We start from the raw sequence: 18,081 nt of genomic DNA, 5'->3' as shown, positions 1-18,081 counted from the left end.
CAAATGAATTTTTATTATTATTTACATTATTAACTAAATTAATTAACAGTTACTATTTTACTATGTAACATGCAGCATAGAATTATTTTAATATATTTTCAAAAACACAGTGTCCATGCTGGTGTTTAGGAGCTGAATATAATCATTGTCTAAAACCATTATCAAAAATATCAGAAACATGACACAGTTTGGAGCAAAACATCTGCTGTAAGACTTGGGGAATTATGAGACAAGAATGAGTTATTACAGAAACCGTGGTATGTACCTATTCTACATGTTAAATAATTTCATTTGATATCTAAAATTGTCACTTGGAACTGAAAATCCTCCTCATCAGGTTGCGTAATGCCCCCTTCACATCCTTATTCCTGAGGGTGTAGATGAAAGGGTTGAGTGTAGGAGTCACCACTCCATAGAAGAGAGCCATGAACTTGGGCTGGTCCCTTGAGATGGATGAGGGGGGCTGGAGGTACATGCTAATGCCTGGGCCATAAAATAAGAAAACAACAATAAGGTGGGAGGAACATGTCCCAAAGGCTTTTTTCCTTCCCACGGATGATTTCATCTTAAGTACAGCATGTCCAATACAAGCATAGGATGTCAGAATTAAGCCTAATGGAACAGCTATCATAAAAATGCACACCACTGAGAGTGTGAGCTCATTAGCACTCTTCTCACTGCAGGCAGCCTTTATCAGGACAGGAATCTCACACAACACATGATCCAGTTTATTGAGGCCACAGAGTGGCAGCTGTAATGTCACGGAAGCCTCTGAGACAGCATAGGTCACTCCACTCAGCCACACGATGGATACTAACAGGAGGCAGAGGCGCTGATTCATGATGAGGGTGTAGTGGAGAGGCCTGCAGATGGCCACATAGCGATCCAAGGACATAAGGGCCAAGAGCAGACATTCTGTTCCCCCCATTATGTGGAAGAAATAAAGTTGAACTGCACACCCCATATAGCTGATGGTCTTCTTAGAGCTTCCCAGGTTAAACAGCATCTGTGGGACAATGCTTGTGGTATAACACATGTCCAGAAAGGAGAGGTTGGTGAGGAAGAAATACATGGGGCTGTGGAGACGGGGGTCTAACTTAGACACCAGGATGATGGAGATATTTCCAGTCATGGCCATAGGGTATGTTATGAGAAGAATAATGAATAGAGGAAGCTCTAACCAAGGCTGGTCAGCAAAGCCTAATAGAATAAACTCTTCAGGGTGACTTTTGTTAATTAGTCCCATCATCTTCCATTTGCCTCACAAACCGCTACCACGGAAGTCCTAAGGAATGTAGAGTTATGAAAAATGGTAAAACATGATTTTGCTTTGATCCTCCAGTCATGGCAGGTAGAGGAGAGTAACTCGAGGTACAAATAAAGGATCTGGCACCACAAATCCAAATTTCCCTAAATCACACTGCAAATTAAATGCAATCACCTTAAGCAAGTATCTTAGTTATTCTGAAACTGAATTTCCTTCTCTATGTATTGATAATGACAATAACTGTCTCCTTTAAATTGTGGTGAGGATTAAATGAAAAGTACATGTGAATGTGTTTCAGAGACTCCAAAACAGTGGTTTTGAAGTTTTGGCTTGCAAAAATCAACCAGGTATTGCTGTTAAAATGTAGATCATTGGTTCTTGTATCCAAGTGTCTCAAAGAGTGGATGCACCAATGAGCCCAGCAATCATTAGATTCATTAACAGAAATACTGTTGCAATGAATTTCTAAAATGTCAAGATGATTCAAAGTACCAAGGTGCAATAGCAGAAGGAGGAGATATCCTGTAGCTGTAGTAATCTTTGAGCTAGGCTTCATTTGGCTCCCAGAAGTTAGTATAATAATTGTGTAATCTCTACAAGAATTAAGAAGGCTTTAACTGAAAGACATCTAACTAACTGATGTGGAATTAAGCAAAAAATTTAAATATTTTTTATATTCAATTTGTTAAGGTATAAACTGAGAGAGTTGAACAACGTGACATAGGTTTCCCATACTTGAGAATTTTTTTTTGCAGCATATCTTTTTCACATAACTCTTTAGTTCAAACTTCAGTTGAACTTTCACATCAAATTTTAGCTAATTTATCTATTCTCTAGGGATTTTCCTTCATGAAGCTGGCGTATAATTTTGTTTTATGTAAGCAAAATTGGACTGTGATCAGTGACTGGATGATTGTTCATACTTATAAATGTATGTGTAAACCCAGGAAATTGTTGTCAGAAGAAAAGTCTATATCCCACTTCAATTCAGAGACTTACTCAAGTCAAGAAATTATTTTACATTTTTGGGATATGCTCGCTCTTGTTTTCTTAAAGCGTGTTAAGATAACAAAAATAGTCAAATGAATTAGCATTTTGAGAAAGACTATTTAGGCAATGAGCATTTTGTTTTTTAATGTACTCTTAGTGTTAAAGTATGTTTTGTGAAATCCACAGTCTTCTATATTTAGGGATAGTCAGATAGGAAGTTAAGACACAGAATTTCAGTGGCAAAATTTTTGAGTTAATTTGCTAGTCAATTAGTGGAGAAAGCATAACAGATTACATTGGTAGTTGCAAAGCATAGCTTACAGATTCTCTATTTCATTAAATTCTCAAAGCTAACCTGTGAGTACTCACATAAAGTTAATAAGTGTAAAGTGAATACTGCCCTTAGATTACTCACTATCCTTGCCCAGGACTGTGCATAGAAGATAGAACAATAACAATAATTGCAGCTGATTCTCAAAGAGCCTTTGTGTGGCAAATGCTGCAATAAGCTTTCCACATGCATTAGCTTATTTAATACCCATCTCAACCCCTATGGAATTGGAATTTTTAGTATCCCTCCTTTAGGATATTGTTGACAGATGATTCCTATATTCTGCCAATATTTAGGGATGCTCTAAAGATGAAAAGTAGGCGATGCTTCACTGAGGTGGTGAGGCAAGTATATTCTATATAATCAGAATTTCAGTATTTCAGAGAGAGCATCTATATAGTTGCGATGTTTCCTTAATGAATGCTGCCACTGACACCATAATTTGCCTTTGACATTACTCAAGATATCAGCGCACTGAATTTATAACAAGACTTGTGTTAAGTGAAAACTTCATGTCATAAATGGTATGTGAAATTAAACTATGGTGTGAATTAATTTTTGAATTAATTTTAAAAATAAACATTCTAAAATTTCAATATACACAAATTATTAAATCCCTTAACTATTAAGTCTATTGCCCGTTCATTTAACACATTTCTATTCACTTCACAAATTTTTTCCACAATGGACCATACTTCAGTCTTTTAAAATTCATGATCCTCCACGAATTCTACCATGATCAATTCTTTTTATCCTTAAATATGTTCTCATTAATTTCATTATATTTGTATTACTTGGGAATTCGTTCTTATTATTCACCTTTTGACATGCAGTTTTGCTTGAAAATGGTGACCATCCCAGAGACTCCTTCAACACTGAATTCTTTCCAAGAGTGGGGACTATCTCTGGATATTTCCTTACAGAGACTACAGCAGAGGAGGCTAATCAGTGTGATTTACTGTTGAATGCTATTTAAGCTCTATGATTCTATTCTTAGATCTGTAATCTTCCATGTAATTTTCATGATATTTTAGTACTTTAGCTTTTGTATTCCATGAATTTTGGAGTTCTCACTTGCAGTGATTCACTGTCTGTATTTTACTACTTAGAGATACATTTATCTACACCTGTTTATCTTCACATTACTAAAGTGCAATGGCTCTTTTCCTTTAGACTTCTTCGACTACTTGCTTACACTTTTATTCTAAGGCATTTTATTCATGTCTGTTTCACCACACAGTTATTTTATTTATGTTTACCATGTTTTTTAGCTTTATACATAGTAAACAATCTTAGGAAGAAATAAAAGTTATGCCTGACACCAAAGCGTGAGGATAAAATACATGAACAAGTCAACCCATGAATATTTTACCATACATTAAAAATTCACATGATTAAATAAAGTCTTCATACTTCATTTGAGTATTTTGCATTGGTTGGGTACAGAATTTATTGAAATTTAAGGACTTCAAGTTTGATGTAAGAGAGAGAGGAGAGAGTGAGATTAATTTATTAGAGAAAGCTAGGTGCTCTCTATAGCTACTGAATAGATGTTCCCAAAGTACAGAGAAAGCTCCCTGAAATAAAATCCTCTGTTCTTTTTATATATACATGATGCACTATGACCGAACACATTCTAAACTTTCCTAAGAATGCATGAGTTTTTCAGAAAATTGTCTTTACTCACCTTATTTTGGGAAATATACAATGGACAGCAATTAGGAAAGACTGCATTCAAATTTCTACATGTTCCAAGAAGGAGAAGGTGTAGTACACAGGTGCATGTCTAGAAATTTCCTCCAGACAATGAGTTTTTCATTTGATACCTGGACACCAAAGACAGAAAAGCCTGTGTTAAGTAGATAAGAGTAAATAAAATTAAGGATGCTTTGCTGCTGTGTTGTTTGTATTCTATATCTGAGGTCTCTTGGGCATTGGATTTGAGCACATCATTTGTTCTTATCCCATATGGATGAACAGAGGAAGTTCCTTGGGATTGAGGTCTCTGAGGAAATGCTTCCTGAGTTCAATGACTTATCTAACTATTGCCTTCAGGTTGATAGTAAGTCGCTTCTGTTGTTAGATTTGTTTTGAAATGATCTCAGTCAAAATAACAAGAAAAGCACGGAACACTGATTTTAGAAAGGACACCATTGGAGTAAGTATAATTTGAATAAATCATTCTCAGGAACTTAAATGTAAGTTCCTTGAACATATTTTCATTCATTATTAGAACATGTTACAAAAGATTCAATTATGTGCATTCATAAAATAAAGATACACAAAGAGGACTTGAACTGGAAAGAAAAAAAAACAAAGTTTTAGTTCTACACTGAAAAGGCTAAATGGCGGATATAAGGTATACAGATTAATAAAAAATTTGTGTATGTCCTGGTAATGTATAGGAAGAAGAAAAAATCTTACTTATTAATTATTAAATTGAGTTAAAAGGAAATAATTTGAAATGGTTGCTGGGAAAGAGAAGGGTAGATGAGGCTATTATCTAATTTAAATAGTGCTCAAAGCAATATCCAACTCCATGCTGTATTCAAGGGATACACCTAAAACAAAGAGATTCAGAAACATTAAAAATAAAAGGAAGGGTGGAGATTTACTGGACACTTTCAAGAACAAGAAAGTCTGGGTCATGATCTTGATATTTGACAAAGAATTAAGGCTAAGAAGACCTAAAGGAAATAATGAAGGACACTTTATAAAGATAAGCTTAAATGCAAAATGCAGATACAATAGTTATTAATATCTATGTCCCATTATTTCATAAACTCCAAAGTGTGACAAAAGGAATTATATAAGTAGGCCTAGACAGAAACACAGTAATAGTAGACTGTAATATACTTCTCTCAAAGGAAAATTGTGGAACAAAAAATAAGGCTAAACCTAATCAATAATATAGGTTATTTACTCAATATAAGACAATAAACCCCTATGAAAATTTCAATAAAAGCACATACATACACACAATAATGATACAAATAGCATTCTCAAACCACAATCCAATATATGTAGAATATATTAAAAAATAAAATTTAAAACCCCTCTGTTTGGTAATTAAGAACATACTCTTAATCACCTTGAACAAATGGGAAGCACTAAATGAAACTGCAGAATTATGGTGACAATAATAAAAACATGTCATAACAGAATGTATGGAATATATATGAATGATTACTCAGTGGAGAATTTCTAACCTTTCAATACTTATCTCAATGAAATTTTTAAGAATTATATATATATACAGGTAGAAAAACTTTGGATTAAAAAAAGTAAATGAAAAGAAAACAAAGATTAATAAAGATAAAATTAGAAATAAATGGTTCTTTGAAACAAAATTAGGAAAATAGACAAACCATTCACTAACAATTTAAAATGGTGGAAAGCACAAACACAAAATTAAAAATACAGATGAGAAATAAATATCAAAGTGGTATAACTTAAAAATAAAAGACCCCTTTGTATAACTTTATGCAAATACATTCTTCAGCTAGATGAAAGGTTATAATTTAGGAAAATATAATGTGTAACAGTGGACCCCAGTGAAATCAGAAAGTTTAAGCAGAGCAGTTTCCAAAGAGAAAATAGGGAATGTTATCAAAGTCCCTTGTACAATTCTTCCAATGCTTTAAAAGATCAGATAATTCTACTCAAACTACTTCACAGAACAGAAAGAGAAGGAAGAGACCTCCAGGCAATTTGCACAAAGTGAGGCTAACACAGCAAAAAAACCTGGAAAAACAAAATAACACACCTACCTCATAAATAGTGATGTAAAATCTTAAATACAAAATTAGCAAACAGAACAAACAGGACATTGCAAATAACACTTCAGGACTAAATAAAGGGTTTACTCCTGAAATGCAATGGAGTTCAATGCAAATCCTATTTATTTAATCCAGCATATTAAATTAAGAAGAAATGAGTCATACTATCATTTTGATAAGTCTGAGTAGGCTCTTTTTTTGAGAGTTTTTTAAAAACGTAATTTTATTGAGTTATATTCACATACCATACAATCAATCCAAAGTATGCAATTGACATATTTGTGTATTCATCACCATGATCATTTTTAGAACATTTGCATTATTCCAGAAAAAGAAAAAGAAAAAGAAAAAAGACCCCAAAATACCCCATATCCCTTACCCCTCTTACTGATCACTAGTGTTGCACTCTACCAATTTTAGTACTTACAATAGAGATAGGTTAACTAAGAGAGTGTAGTATTGTCAGAGATAGATATATAGATAAGTGGAACAGAACAAAACAGAAGTAGATTCATACAACTACTACAAACATGCGACTATTTTTTTTTGCTGTATGTTTATACAATCATCATCAAAGATCAAGGCTACTGGATTACAGTTCAATAATTTCATTTATTTCTTTCTGGCTGCCGGATAGGCTTTTTTCAAAATTCAGTATCCTTTAGTGCTAAAAAAAGTCTTAATAATAAAGTGAAATGAGTGAAACTTTATCAGTCTGCGTTTGGACAGATATGAATAATGGCTTATTATAGGAATTAGGATTTACATAAATGTGGTAGGAACTGTGGGAGTGAAGACCTGAAATGGGAGGAAAGGAGCAACAATTGACTGTCGACTGCATTCTGGAGCACTAATGGGGGTAGGGGTGGGATAATTTTTCACAAATGGCTTCATTTAGTTGCTACAGGCTCCCGAGAACAATGGCTTCTACTTCTATTTCTCTTCAGATTCTGGGGGGAATTACTCCTATTGACAAATAATAAGTTGCACTAATCAGGAAAGGAGAATCTGAGAAATGTATACCCAAGCATGAATTGGTAGTGTGATGCAGATAATTTGACACACTTGCTTAAAAATAAATTTGATTCTCTTGTTGTCATGTATTTTTTGAAGCCCCAGTAATTTAAAAAAGTTGATTTCTAGCTACTTTAATACCTGGTTCACCTGTGGGTTTCTTTCTATTGTATTTTTATCTCTTAGTCCTGTCTTTATATGTTTCTTCCATTTTGATTGAATGACAATTTACATAAACATGTTTAAAGTTCTGAGTGATGCCATCCTCTTCCAGAGAGAATTTGCATTTGCTTTTTGCAGGTACTTAGAGACAAATCACCTTAGTGTTGAATGGGTTAGAGCTGGCTGGTATTAGGCAGGTAGAAATGTATAATGATAGAGCCACCTTGGAACAGAATTTGGAGTTAAAAAAGTTATATATGGGAGTTCCAGGGAAGATGGCAGAGTAAGGAGATCCAGGACTCAGTTTTTCCACCAAAACAACTATTAAACAATATCTGTCTGAAACAAATATTTTAAAACCAAAGGGGCCAGAACACAGTACAACATCCAGGAAAAAACAGGAAGAAGAGATTGATAAATTAAGGTAAAGAACTGTAAATTTCTCTCTTTGTGGCAGCTATCAGTGCCCATCACCCACCCTCATGACAGGCCTCTGCAGGGTCCAGCCCCTGGCTAGGTGCTGATGACAGAAAGGGACATAGAGGTCCTTTTTCTGAAGAACACGGGTGGGAACAGCCAATCACTGATCATGACTTTTGACTAATGAGTTTGGCTCTAAAGGCAGCCATTGTTTCAACCCTGTCCTGACAAAGGGAGCAGCAGCCATTGTTTCAACCCTCCATGGACAAGGATGGAGGCAGTGGAGATGACAAGAAACAGTACTTCCTCAGGGCTACAGAGGACACTTAGCTGAAGGGATGCACTTTCTAGGCAGGCTAGGAAAGCTCAGCTTTGGAGACCCATTGGAGAAGATTTTAGCACCTTCCTGATTCCCTTCCCAGGGCACATTGGAGCCAGTCTGTGCTCCCTTCATGGATCCCTGCTCCTGAGTTGGCTGGGAAAGACTGACTTGGTATAGTCTTCTCCAGGGTGAACCTCTGAGAATTTGCCATCCAGGCAAAAGCAGCATGAGACAGCAAAAGGAGTGTTAAAAATCTATAGAGGCAGACAGTCTGGGACAAAGTTCTGCCAGATTCAAAGTTCTGTCTCCTTGGAAGAAGAGGGGACACCCTATCTCCTGTAAAGAAGGGAGCTGCAAAATATAATAAAAAAAAGTCCAGGACAAGTTAGAGTCTCATAAAGACAGGGAAAAGCTTGCATACTGTATTCACATTGGGCAAACCTTCCTGATTGGATGGTTGAAGCTTAGTAAAATTTGTCGTATCACCAGCTGGTTACAAACCAAGAAACAGACATCCCAGGAAGCAAATCCCAGAGTGATTTGCACATTGTAAAATGTACAGTGTGCAAGAAAAGAGTACAAGATAACAAAGAAACGTGAAATGATGGCCTTTCCAAAAGTAGAGGATAAAGATAAAGAAAACACTAACAAAGTAGACAAGAATGTAGAATACAAACCAATAGCCTTAAAAGAAATGATCCTAACCCTGCTTAAGGAGATGAAAGAACAGAGAAAGAACTAAAGGATATCAGGAAAACTATGAATGAACAATTTGAGAAACTTACTAAATAAATAGAAATTTAAAAATAGAACCAAACAGAATTACTGGAGTTGACAACCGCAATAACTGAAATAAAATGTAAAATGTCCAGGAAGGTTTCAATATCAGATTGGAGGGGGTAGAAGAAAGAATCAGTGAACTTGAAGACAAAGGCATTTGAAATGGGCCAGGCTGAGTAGCAGAAAGAAAAGAGAAATATTAAAGCCAAAATAGCCTAAGAGCTATGGGGCACTATAAAGTCTAGCAATATACACATGACAGGTGCTCCAGAAGGAGAAAAGAGAAAAGGGAAGAAGGAACAGTCAAGAAATAATGACAGAGCACTCCCCAAACTTAGTAAAAGATGTTAATGTGCACATTCAAAAAGCTCAGAGAACACTTAACAGAATAAACATGAAGAAAAATACACTCTGTCAAATATATTGATTACACTATCAAATTAAAAGGACAAGGAGAGAGCTCTGAAAGCTGCAAGAGAAAAGCAATGTGTTACATACAGGGGAGTTCCAATTAGATCGAATACTGATTTATCATCAGAAACCATGGAAGCAAGTAGGTAGTGGGTTGAAATACTTAAGGTGCTGAAGGAAAACAACTGTCAGACAAGAATTTTATCTGGCAAGACATTTTCAGGTAAACAACAGCTGAGGAAATTCATCAATAAAAACAATGCCAAAGGAAGTTATTCAGACTGAAAGGAAGAGACACTAGACAGTGGTTCAAATCAGCATAAGGAAATAAAGACTTGTGCTAAAGGTAACTGTTTGGGTAATTATAAATGGCAGTATTACTGTACTGTATTGTTTGTTATGTAACTCATCTTCTTATTTCCTACAGGTGCTAAAACACAAATTCATAAAAAGTAATGATAAATTTAGGTTTTTGGACATACACTGTACAAAGATATTAGTGGTAACAAGTACAAAAAATGTTGGTGGACAGAGGGGTATAGGAAAAGTATACATGCATGCTATTGAAGTTAATTTGGTATCAAACCAAATACGGTTTTTATATATTTATGATGACAAATTTTAACCCCATAGTAACCACAAGGAAAATGCATGAAAAATTTATCCAGATAGAAATGAGAAGCACTCAATATGGTACAATGGAAAAAAGCAAATAAATATAAAATAGGCTTTAATGGAAGTGAGGGCCAAAAAGTATAAGACTTACAAAGGCTAAACAGCATAATGACAGAAGAAAATCCAGTTTTATCAGTAGTGACTTTAACTGTAAATGGATTAATCTCTCCATTCAAAAGGGAGAGTCTGGCAAAATGGATAAAAAAGCATGCCACAACTATATGCTCTCTGCAAGAGACTCAACTTAATGTAAAAGATACAAGTAGGCTTTGAATGAAAGAATTGGAAAAAAATATACCATGTAAGTAGTAACCAAAAGAGAGTTGGGATGGGTATACTAATATCAGTTTTAAAATGGGTTTTAAGTTAAAAACAGTTACAAGGGAAAACACTGTCATTGTATATTGGTAAAGGGGACAATTCAACAGGAAGAAGTAAAAATTATAAACATATGTGCTTCTAACAGCAAAGCCTGAAAAATATAGAGCCAACACTGAGGGATTTGAAGTGAAAAGTTGATGGTTCCTTATTAATAGCAGGAGATTTTAATACACTATTCTCAATAATTGATAGAACATTTAGTCAGAAGATAAATAAGGAAGTACAGGATTTGAATGATACATGACACCAACTAGAGCTAACAGACACATATAGAACACTGGACCCAATGAAAACAGTACACATTTTTTGTGTGTGCATGTGGGATTATTCTCCAGGATACAGCATATGGTGGGTCACAAACAAGTCTCAGAAAGTTAAAAAAAATTGAAATCATACCATGTATATTCTCTGGAATTAAGCTATAAATCCATAAAAGAGGGAGAAATGCAAAATTCACAAATACATGGAATGTAAACAGCATACTCTTAAACAATCAATGGGTTAAAGAGAAAATCGGAAATGAAAATGGTAAATATCTTGAGGCAAATGAAAACTAAAATGCAATATATGAAAATTTATGGAATGCAGTGAAGGCACTACTGAGAGGGAAATTTATAGCTCTAAATGCCTACTTTAAAAAAGAAGAAAAAGTTCGCATCATATACCTACCTCAAAACTAGAAGAAACTAGAAAAAGAAGAGCAAACTAAACCCAAAGTGAACAGAAGGAAGGAGTAGAGTAGATAAATAAAATCAGAAAGTGTGAGTCCTCCAACATCATTGAGTAGATAAATAAAATAGAAAAAAAAAAAAAAAACCATAGAGGGAATCAACACAACCAAGTGTTGGTTCTTTGAAAAGACCAATAAATTCAACAAACATTTAGCTAGACAGAAAAAGAAGAAAAGAAAGAGAATACGTATAACAAAAATCAGAAATGAAAAAGACATTTCTACCAATGCTGCTGAAATAAAAAAATAAAAAAATTGGATACTATGAACAAACATATGCCAATAAATTAGAGTAACCTAGATGAAATGGACAAATTCTTATATACATGCAAATGACCTACAGTGACTCAAGAAGAAATAGAAGATTTCAACAAACAATTTACTAGTAAAAGGATTGAATCAGCCATGAAAAACTGCTCAACAAAATAAAGCCTAGGACCAGATGGCTTCAGAAGGTAATTCTACCGAACATTCCAAGAAGACTTAACTCTAATTCTGCTCAAATTCTTCCATAAAATTGAAGATCTGGCAACACTACCTATCTCATTCTATGAGGCCAAGATCATCCTCATATGAAAACCAGATAAAGATACCACAAGAAAAGAAAACTACACACCAGTATCTCTTATAAATATAGATGCAAAAATCTTCCACAAAATAGTAGCAAACTGTCTCCAACAGCATATTAAAAATTATGCACAATGAAGAAGTGGGTTTTATCCCTGGTATGCAAGGGTGGTTCAACATAAGAAAATCAATTAATATAATACACCATATTAACAAAACAAAGGAAAAAAACACACATGATCATCTAAAGTGATGCATAAAAGGCATTCGAGAAAATCCAGCACCCTTTCTTGATGAAAACACTTAGAACACTAGGAATAGGAGGAAAATTCCTCAACATGATAAAGGGCAATATGAAAAGCACACAGCTAGCATCCTACTTAATGGTGAAAGACTGAAAGCTTTCCCTCTAAGATCAGGAAAAAGACAAGAGTGCCCACTGAGTAAACACTGTTATTCAACATTGTACTGGAAGTTCAAGTCAGAGCAGTTAGTCAAGAAAAAGAAATGAAAGACATCCAGATTGGAAAGGAGAAGATAAAACTTTCCCTTCTTGCAGACGGTCTGATCCTATATACAGAAAATCCTGAAAAAATCCACAAAACAGAGCTTCTAGAGCTACCAAATGTATTCAACTAAGTGACGAGGTACAAGATCAACAAGCAAAAATCAGTATTGTTCTCTATACTAGTAATGAGCAAGCTGAGGAGGAAATCAAGAAAAAATTTCCATTTTCAATACCAACTAAAAGAATGAAATATCTAGGAATAAATTTAACCAAGGATGTAGGGGACTTATAAATAAAATACTACAAAACTTTCCTAAAAGAAATCAAAGAAGACCTAAATAAATAGAAGAACATTTGGGGTTCATGGATCTGAAGACTAAACATCATTAGAATGGCAATACTACCCAAAGCAATTTATAGATCCAATGTATTCCCAATCAAAATTCTAACAATTTTCTTTCCAGCAATGGAAAAGCCAACCATCAAATTTATATGGAAGGGGAAGGGGTCCCAAATAGCTAGGGACAACTTGAAAAAGAAGAATGATGTTGGAGGACTCACACTTTCTGATTTTAAAACTTATTACAAAGCCACAGTAATCAAAATAGCATGGTACTGGCACAAGGACAGACATATAGACCATGGCATAGCTGAGAGCTCAGAAATCAACCATCACATTTATGGCCAACTGATTTTTGACAAGGTGTCAAAGACAACTCAGTTGGGAAAGAATTGTCTTTTCAACAAATGGAACTGGGAAAACTAGATCTCCATTTACAAAAATAAGAGGGATGACCCCTATCTTACACCATATATGAAAATCAACTCAAAGTGGATCAAAGACCTCAATATAAGAGCCAGAACTATCAAACTCTTAGTTGAAAATATAAGGGAGCATCTTCAGGACCTTGTATTAGGCAATGGTTTTTTAGACTTTACATGCAAAGCACAAGAAACAAAAGAATGATACAGGTAAATAAAACCTTTTCAAAATTAAAAACTTTTGTTCTTCAGAGGACTTTATCATGAAAGTAAAATATATAAACACATTCACTTATAGAAAAATCTGAGCATTTTGTCTAAAATACACTTGTTTTAAGAATTAAATTGAGAGAACCTAAGATGGTGGGTAGGTGAGACAGGGCAAAAAAACACCTCCATGAAAAATACTAGGTAAAAACCAGAAGGTGATGCAGAATACCAGTTTCAGCGATGCACCAGCTGGACAAGGTCTGCTAGAACCACAGGGGCTGTGCACTTGGTGAATCTGGAAGTCTGTATTCTGAAATGAGTGAGAAAGCCGGCTGAAAGACTTGCGGCTGTGCTGTGGTTTGAGAAGCTAGGGGTTGGCGTTTGGAGATGGACTGGTGCTTTTTTTTTTAAAAAAAAAGTGAAAAACCCAGGAGTGGCTGCAGTTGCAACAGTGGGAACCATGCAGTGAAGCACAGCAGGAGCGGGCTGAGCCAGCCTCTCATTGTTTGGCATGGAGGATAGCCCATTGCAGATTCCCTCAGGGCCAGGGGAGCAGAGGGGAGAGCCAAAAGGAGAAAGAAACCCCGCTGCTTGCAGCTGGCTCCCCGGCAGGCTGGAGACACTCCTGCCTGGGGCTGTGCCCACAGCCCAAAGCCGTGCCAGTTGTCCCAGAGCTGGGAAGGAGGAACTGTGCAAAAAGCGGGGGAGGTTGAGACGCCCCATTCAGCCATCTTTGCATCAGGCTGAGAGCGCCCCTGCACGGTCTGGTGGCCTGGGGCTTCCCTTAAGGGACAACGCACATTTGTGATGTTGCACAGCCTTCCCTCAGCAGAGGTCCTGGAAGATCACAGCTGAGAAGGGGGGCCCACTCAGAAAATCCAGGGATGCTGCGTCAATACTGGTGGTTTGTGGGTCAGCGACAGAGAAAATCTGGGGCAAAACTGAAATGAAAGCTTAGACTCTTGCAACAGCCTTGAATCTCCAGGAACACCTGGGAGGTTTGAATATTAAAGCTGCCCTGCCTCCCTAACCACCCAGACACATGCCCCAAATTCAGGGTGGACAGCACCAACAACACATCCAAACTGAGTTCGCCAACTGAACCCCACAAGAATCATTTCCCCACACACCACAAAGACAAAGTTGAAGAGAACTGACTTGAGGGTATAGGTGACTTGCAGATGCCATCTGCTGGTTAGTTAGAGAAAGTGTATGCCACCAACTTGTATTTCTGAAAAATTAGATTGATTTTTTTTTTTTTACAACTTGAAAGAACTGTATCAAGCAAAGCAAATGCCAAGAGGCCAAAAATAACAGAAAATCTTAACGCATATGATAAAACCAGATGATATGGAGAACCCAATCCCAAACACCCAAATCAAAATATCAGAAGAGACACAGTACTTGGTACAATTAATCAAAGAACTACAATCAAGGAAAGAAAACATGGCAAAGGATATAAAGGACATGAAGAAGGCCAGGGCACAGGATATAAGGGACATAAAGAAGACCCTAGAAGAGCATAAAGAAGAAATTGCAAGAGTAAATAAAAAAATAGAAGATCTTATGGAAATAAAAGGAACTGTTGGCCAAATTAAAAAGACTCTGGATACTCATAATACAAGATTAGAGGAAGTTGAACAATGACTCAGTGTCCTAGAAGTCCACAAAACAGAAAATGAAAGAACAAAAGAAAGAATGGAGAAAAAAATCAAAAAAATCAAAATGGATCTCAGGGATACAATAGATAAAATAAAATATCCAAAATTAAGACTCACTGGTGTCCCAGAAGGGGAAGAGAAGGGTAAAGGTCTAGAAAGAGTATTCAAAGAAATTGTTGGGGAAAACTTCCCTAACCTTCTACACAATGTAACACAAAGCATAAATGCCCAGCAAGCTCCAAATAGAATAAATCCAAATAAACCCACTCCGAGACATATTCTCATCAGACTCTCAAATACTGAAGAGAAGGAGCAAGTTCTGAAAGCAGCAAGAGAAAAGCAATTCACAACATACAAAGGAAACAACATAACACTAAGTTGTGACTACATAGCGGCCACCATGGAGGCAAGAAGGCAGTGGCATGACATATTTAAAATCCTGAGAGAGAAAAATTTCCTACCAAGAATACTTTATCCAGCAAAACTCTCCTTCAAATTTGAGGGAGAGCTTAAATTTTTCACAGACAAATGCTGAGAGTTTGCCAATAAAAGGCCTGTCTTACTTCAGATACTAAAGGGAGCCCTACTGACAGAGAAACAAAGGAGAAAGAGATACAGAGAATTTTAACAGGCATATATAGAACCTTACTTCCCAAATCACCAGGACTCATTTTTCTCTAGTGATCATGGATTTTTCTCCAGAATGGACCATATGTTGGGACACAAAACAAGCCTCAATAAATTAAAAAAAAAAATTGAATATATTCAAAGCACATTCTCTGACCACAATGGAATGCAAATAGAAGTCAATAATTTTTGAATTGTAACTCCATTATTTACTTCCTACATGTTATAAAATACACAAACTCTATTGACAAATCAGTGGTTTTGAACTCAATGTAAAATATGTAATTTTTGACAAGAACTATATAAAGGTGGGGGAATGGAGGAGTATAGGAACATAGTTTATATGCCCTATTGAAATTAAGTTGGTATCAAAGAAAAACAAGATTGTATGGATTTAAGAGGTTAATTTTAAGCCCCACAGTAATCACAAAGAAATTATCAGAGAATATGACTGTAGAGATGAAAAGTAGAGTATGGGTTAAGAGAAACAGGGAAAGGGGCAATGGGGAGTTAAGAAATGAGTGTAAGGTTGCTGTTTGAGGTGAAGGGAAATTTCTAGTAATGGATGGTGGGAAGGAGATAGCATTACAACATTCTAAATGTGATTAATCCGACTAATGGAATGCTAGGGAGGGGGTGGAATGGGAAGATTTAGGCTGTATATATTGAGAAAAATATTGAGAAAAAAAATTGAGAAAAAAAAAAGTCTATATAGATGACAATTGAATGCCAAGGATGACCCTGGATGGGATCTGAGGATGGAGGACAGGAGGCTCAAAGGGACACAGTTGAGACATATGAAGAAAAAAGAAAAAAAAAAAGAAACTACGGAATGTAAGCTTTGTATCAGTGTTGAATCTCTTGTACTTCTCAGCTGTGTTTAATGGGATCACGTAAAAGAATGTTCTTGTCCATGGGAATTGTATATGTGAATTATAGTGTTTGTTCAAAGATGGGTGCAGCTAGCTCTCATATGTTCAGAAGACAGAGCAATAGATGATGGATGATAGGGAGGAAGGGAGGGAGGGAGGGAAAGAAATAGCGGTGTGACAGGATGTTAAAGTTGGTGGATTGGGATATCAGGGGAGGGGCGTCAGGGTATGCTGGAGTTCTGTGTATGGGGTTTGTATTGTTTTTGCAACTGTTCCTATAACTTTGAATTTATTTCAAAATAAAATTAAAAAAAAGAATTAAATTACTACTCTTATAATTAGACAAAGACATTAGTTATCCATATTACTTTCTAATTCTTTTTTAAAAAACAAATTCTGGTGTGGATTTCCCTACTACACTGTGTCTAACTGTTGTCTACCCCACTCTCACTCTCATTTGGCTCCTGGAACTCCAAGAAGGTTCTGGAATTCTGATTTTCATAGTTTGAAAGTCACCGGATTTTTATTATTCATAAAGGCAGCTGTAGAACCAGAATCATGATTTTCACCTATTAATTTTGATCTCCATTATTGCAGAGCTAACATCTTGGTGTGTGGTTTTTAGGCCATACAAATCTGAGGATGTGTCTAGTGTGAAAAATATAATTGTTAAACTATCTCGATTTCTACCTTAAAGGCTTTCACAATGCATGTCTGCAATTTATAGTGCATTTCCTTGTGTATAAAAGACTCTACTTTCTTCCATTAGGTGTTCAACAAAGGTCCACTTTCTTGGATAAATAAGAAATGTATTTATCATCTTCATTGGAAAGGCCATCTCAGGAATATAATTTACAGCAATGGTGGAGTACACTTTCACCTTGAAACACAGTATGAGCCTTAACTTCAAAAGAACTTTTTTTAACCAATGTATTCTTCATGCTGGAAGCTACTGACTGTATACACTTGGAACTGTGTAAGTAGAGCCTGAAGTAGTATAGTACAAGAAAAACATTTCTATGAGTTTCTCCAACCAGTACTCTGAGTTCTCATTTTTCTGGAATGTTTGTGTATCATTCTTTTAGGATGTCTTGTTTTTTCTCAGAGTTGGGATGACACACTTCTGAAATGAGTGATCTTCACAGGCCTAGGAGGTGGTCTACACATAGATGAGCACAGAAAACAAGGATCTGTTAAGAAAGCAGTCAGAACACCATAACTGTCAAAGTTTTGAGAAAAATATTGCTAAGTTTTACTTCCTAAAACTAAAAATTCTATATTCTTGTGCATATAAGAATGCCTTAGTAAAAGGATACCTTACATAATAAAAATGGTCATGTATAACATTTAACAGAATTTTTGTTTTTGAGGGTGTATATGGAAAATTAAAATATTTTCATGTGATGAGCTAATTTTGAACTAAATATACCAAAGTCCATTGGTCTCAAGAACTGGACCAGTACTGGATGATGCCATTTTCAGAGTATATCTGGCTACAGTCAAATCTTGTTGAGGATAACATGTAATTTTTCTTCCAAAAATTTGCTTAGATTTATTCGTAACAGAAGACATGCCAGAAAAATCCCAAATGACTTTTTCCATTTCTTACCAT

General features: G+C 35.7%; 1 protein-coding gene across 1 annotated transcript; it reads right to left on the bottom strand.

Annotated features, from left to right (window-relative positions):
• Window positions 1-307: 307 nt before the first annotated feature.
• Window positions 308-1,246, bottom strand: LOC119540169 (olfactory receptor 2B11-like). The gene has a single exon (XM_037844238.1). It carries the CDS (start codon window positions 1,244-1,246, stop codon window positions 308-310), a length of 939 nt encoding a protein of 312 aa, XP_037700166.1.
• Between the last annotated feature and the right edge of the window lie 16,835 nt (window positions 1,247-18,081).

Source organism: Choloepus didactylus, chromosome 7 (assembly GCF_015220235.1).
Source record: "Choloepus didactylus isolate mChoDid1 chromosome 7, mChoDid1.pri, whole genome shotgun sequence".
In the NCBI taxonomy this organism is placed as follows: domain Eukaryota; kingdom Metazoa; phylum Chordata; class Mammalia; order Pilosa; family Megalonychidae; genus Choloepus; species Choloepus didactylus.
This window is presented reverse-complemented; position numbering and strand designations above follow the sequence as displayed.

What these genes read in the sequence shown, in the direction of transcription:
- LOC119540169 (XM_037844238.1), bottom strand. Translation starts at nt 1,246, where the DNA reads ATGGGACTAATTAACAAAAGTCACCCTGAAGAGTTTATTCTATTAGGC.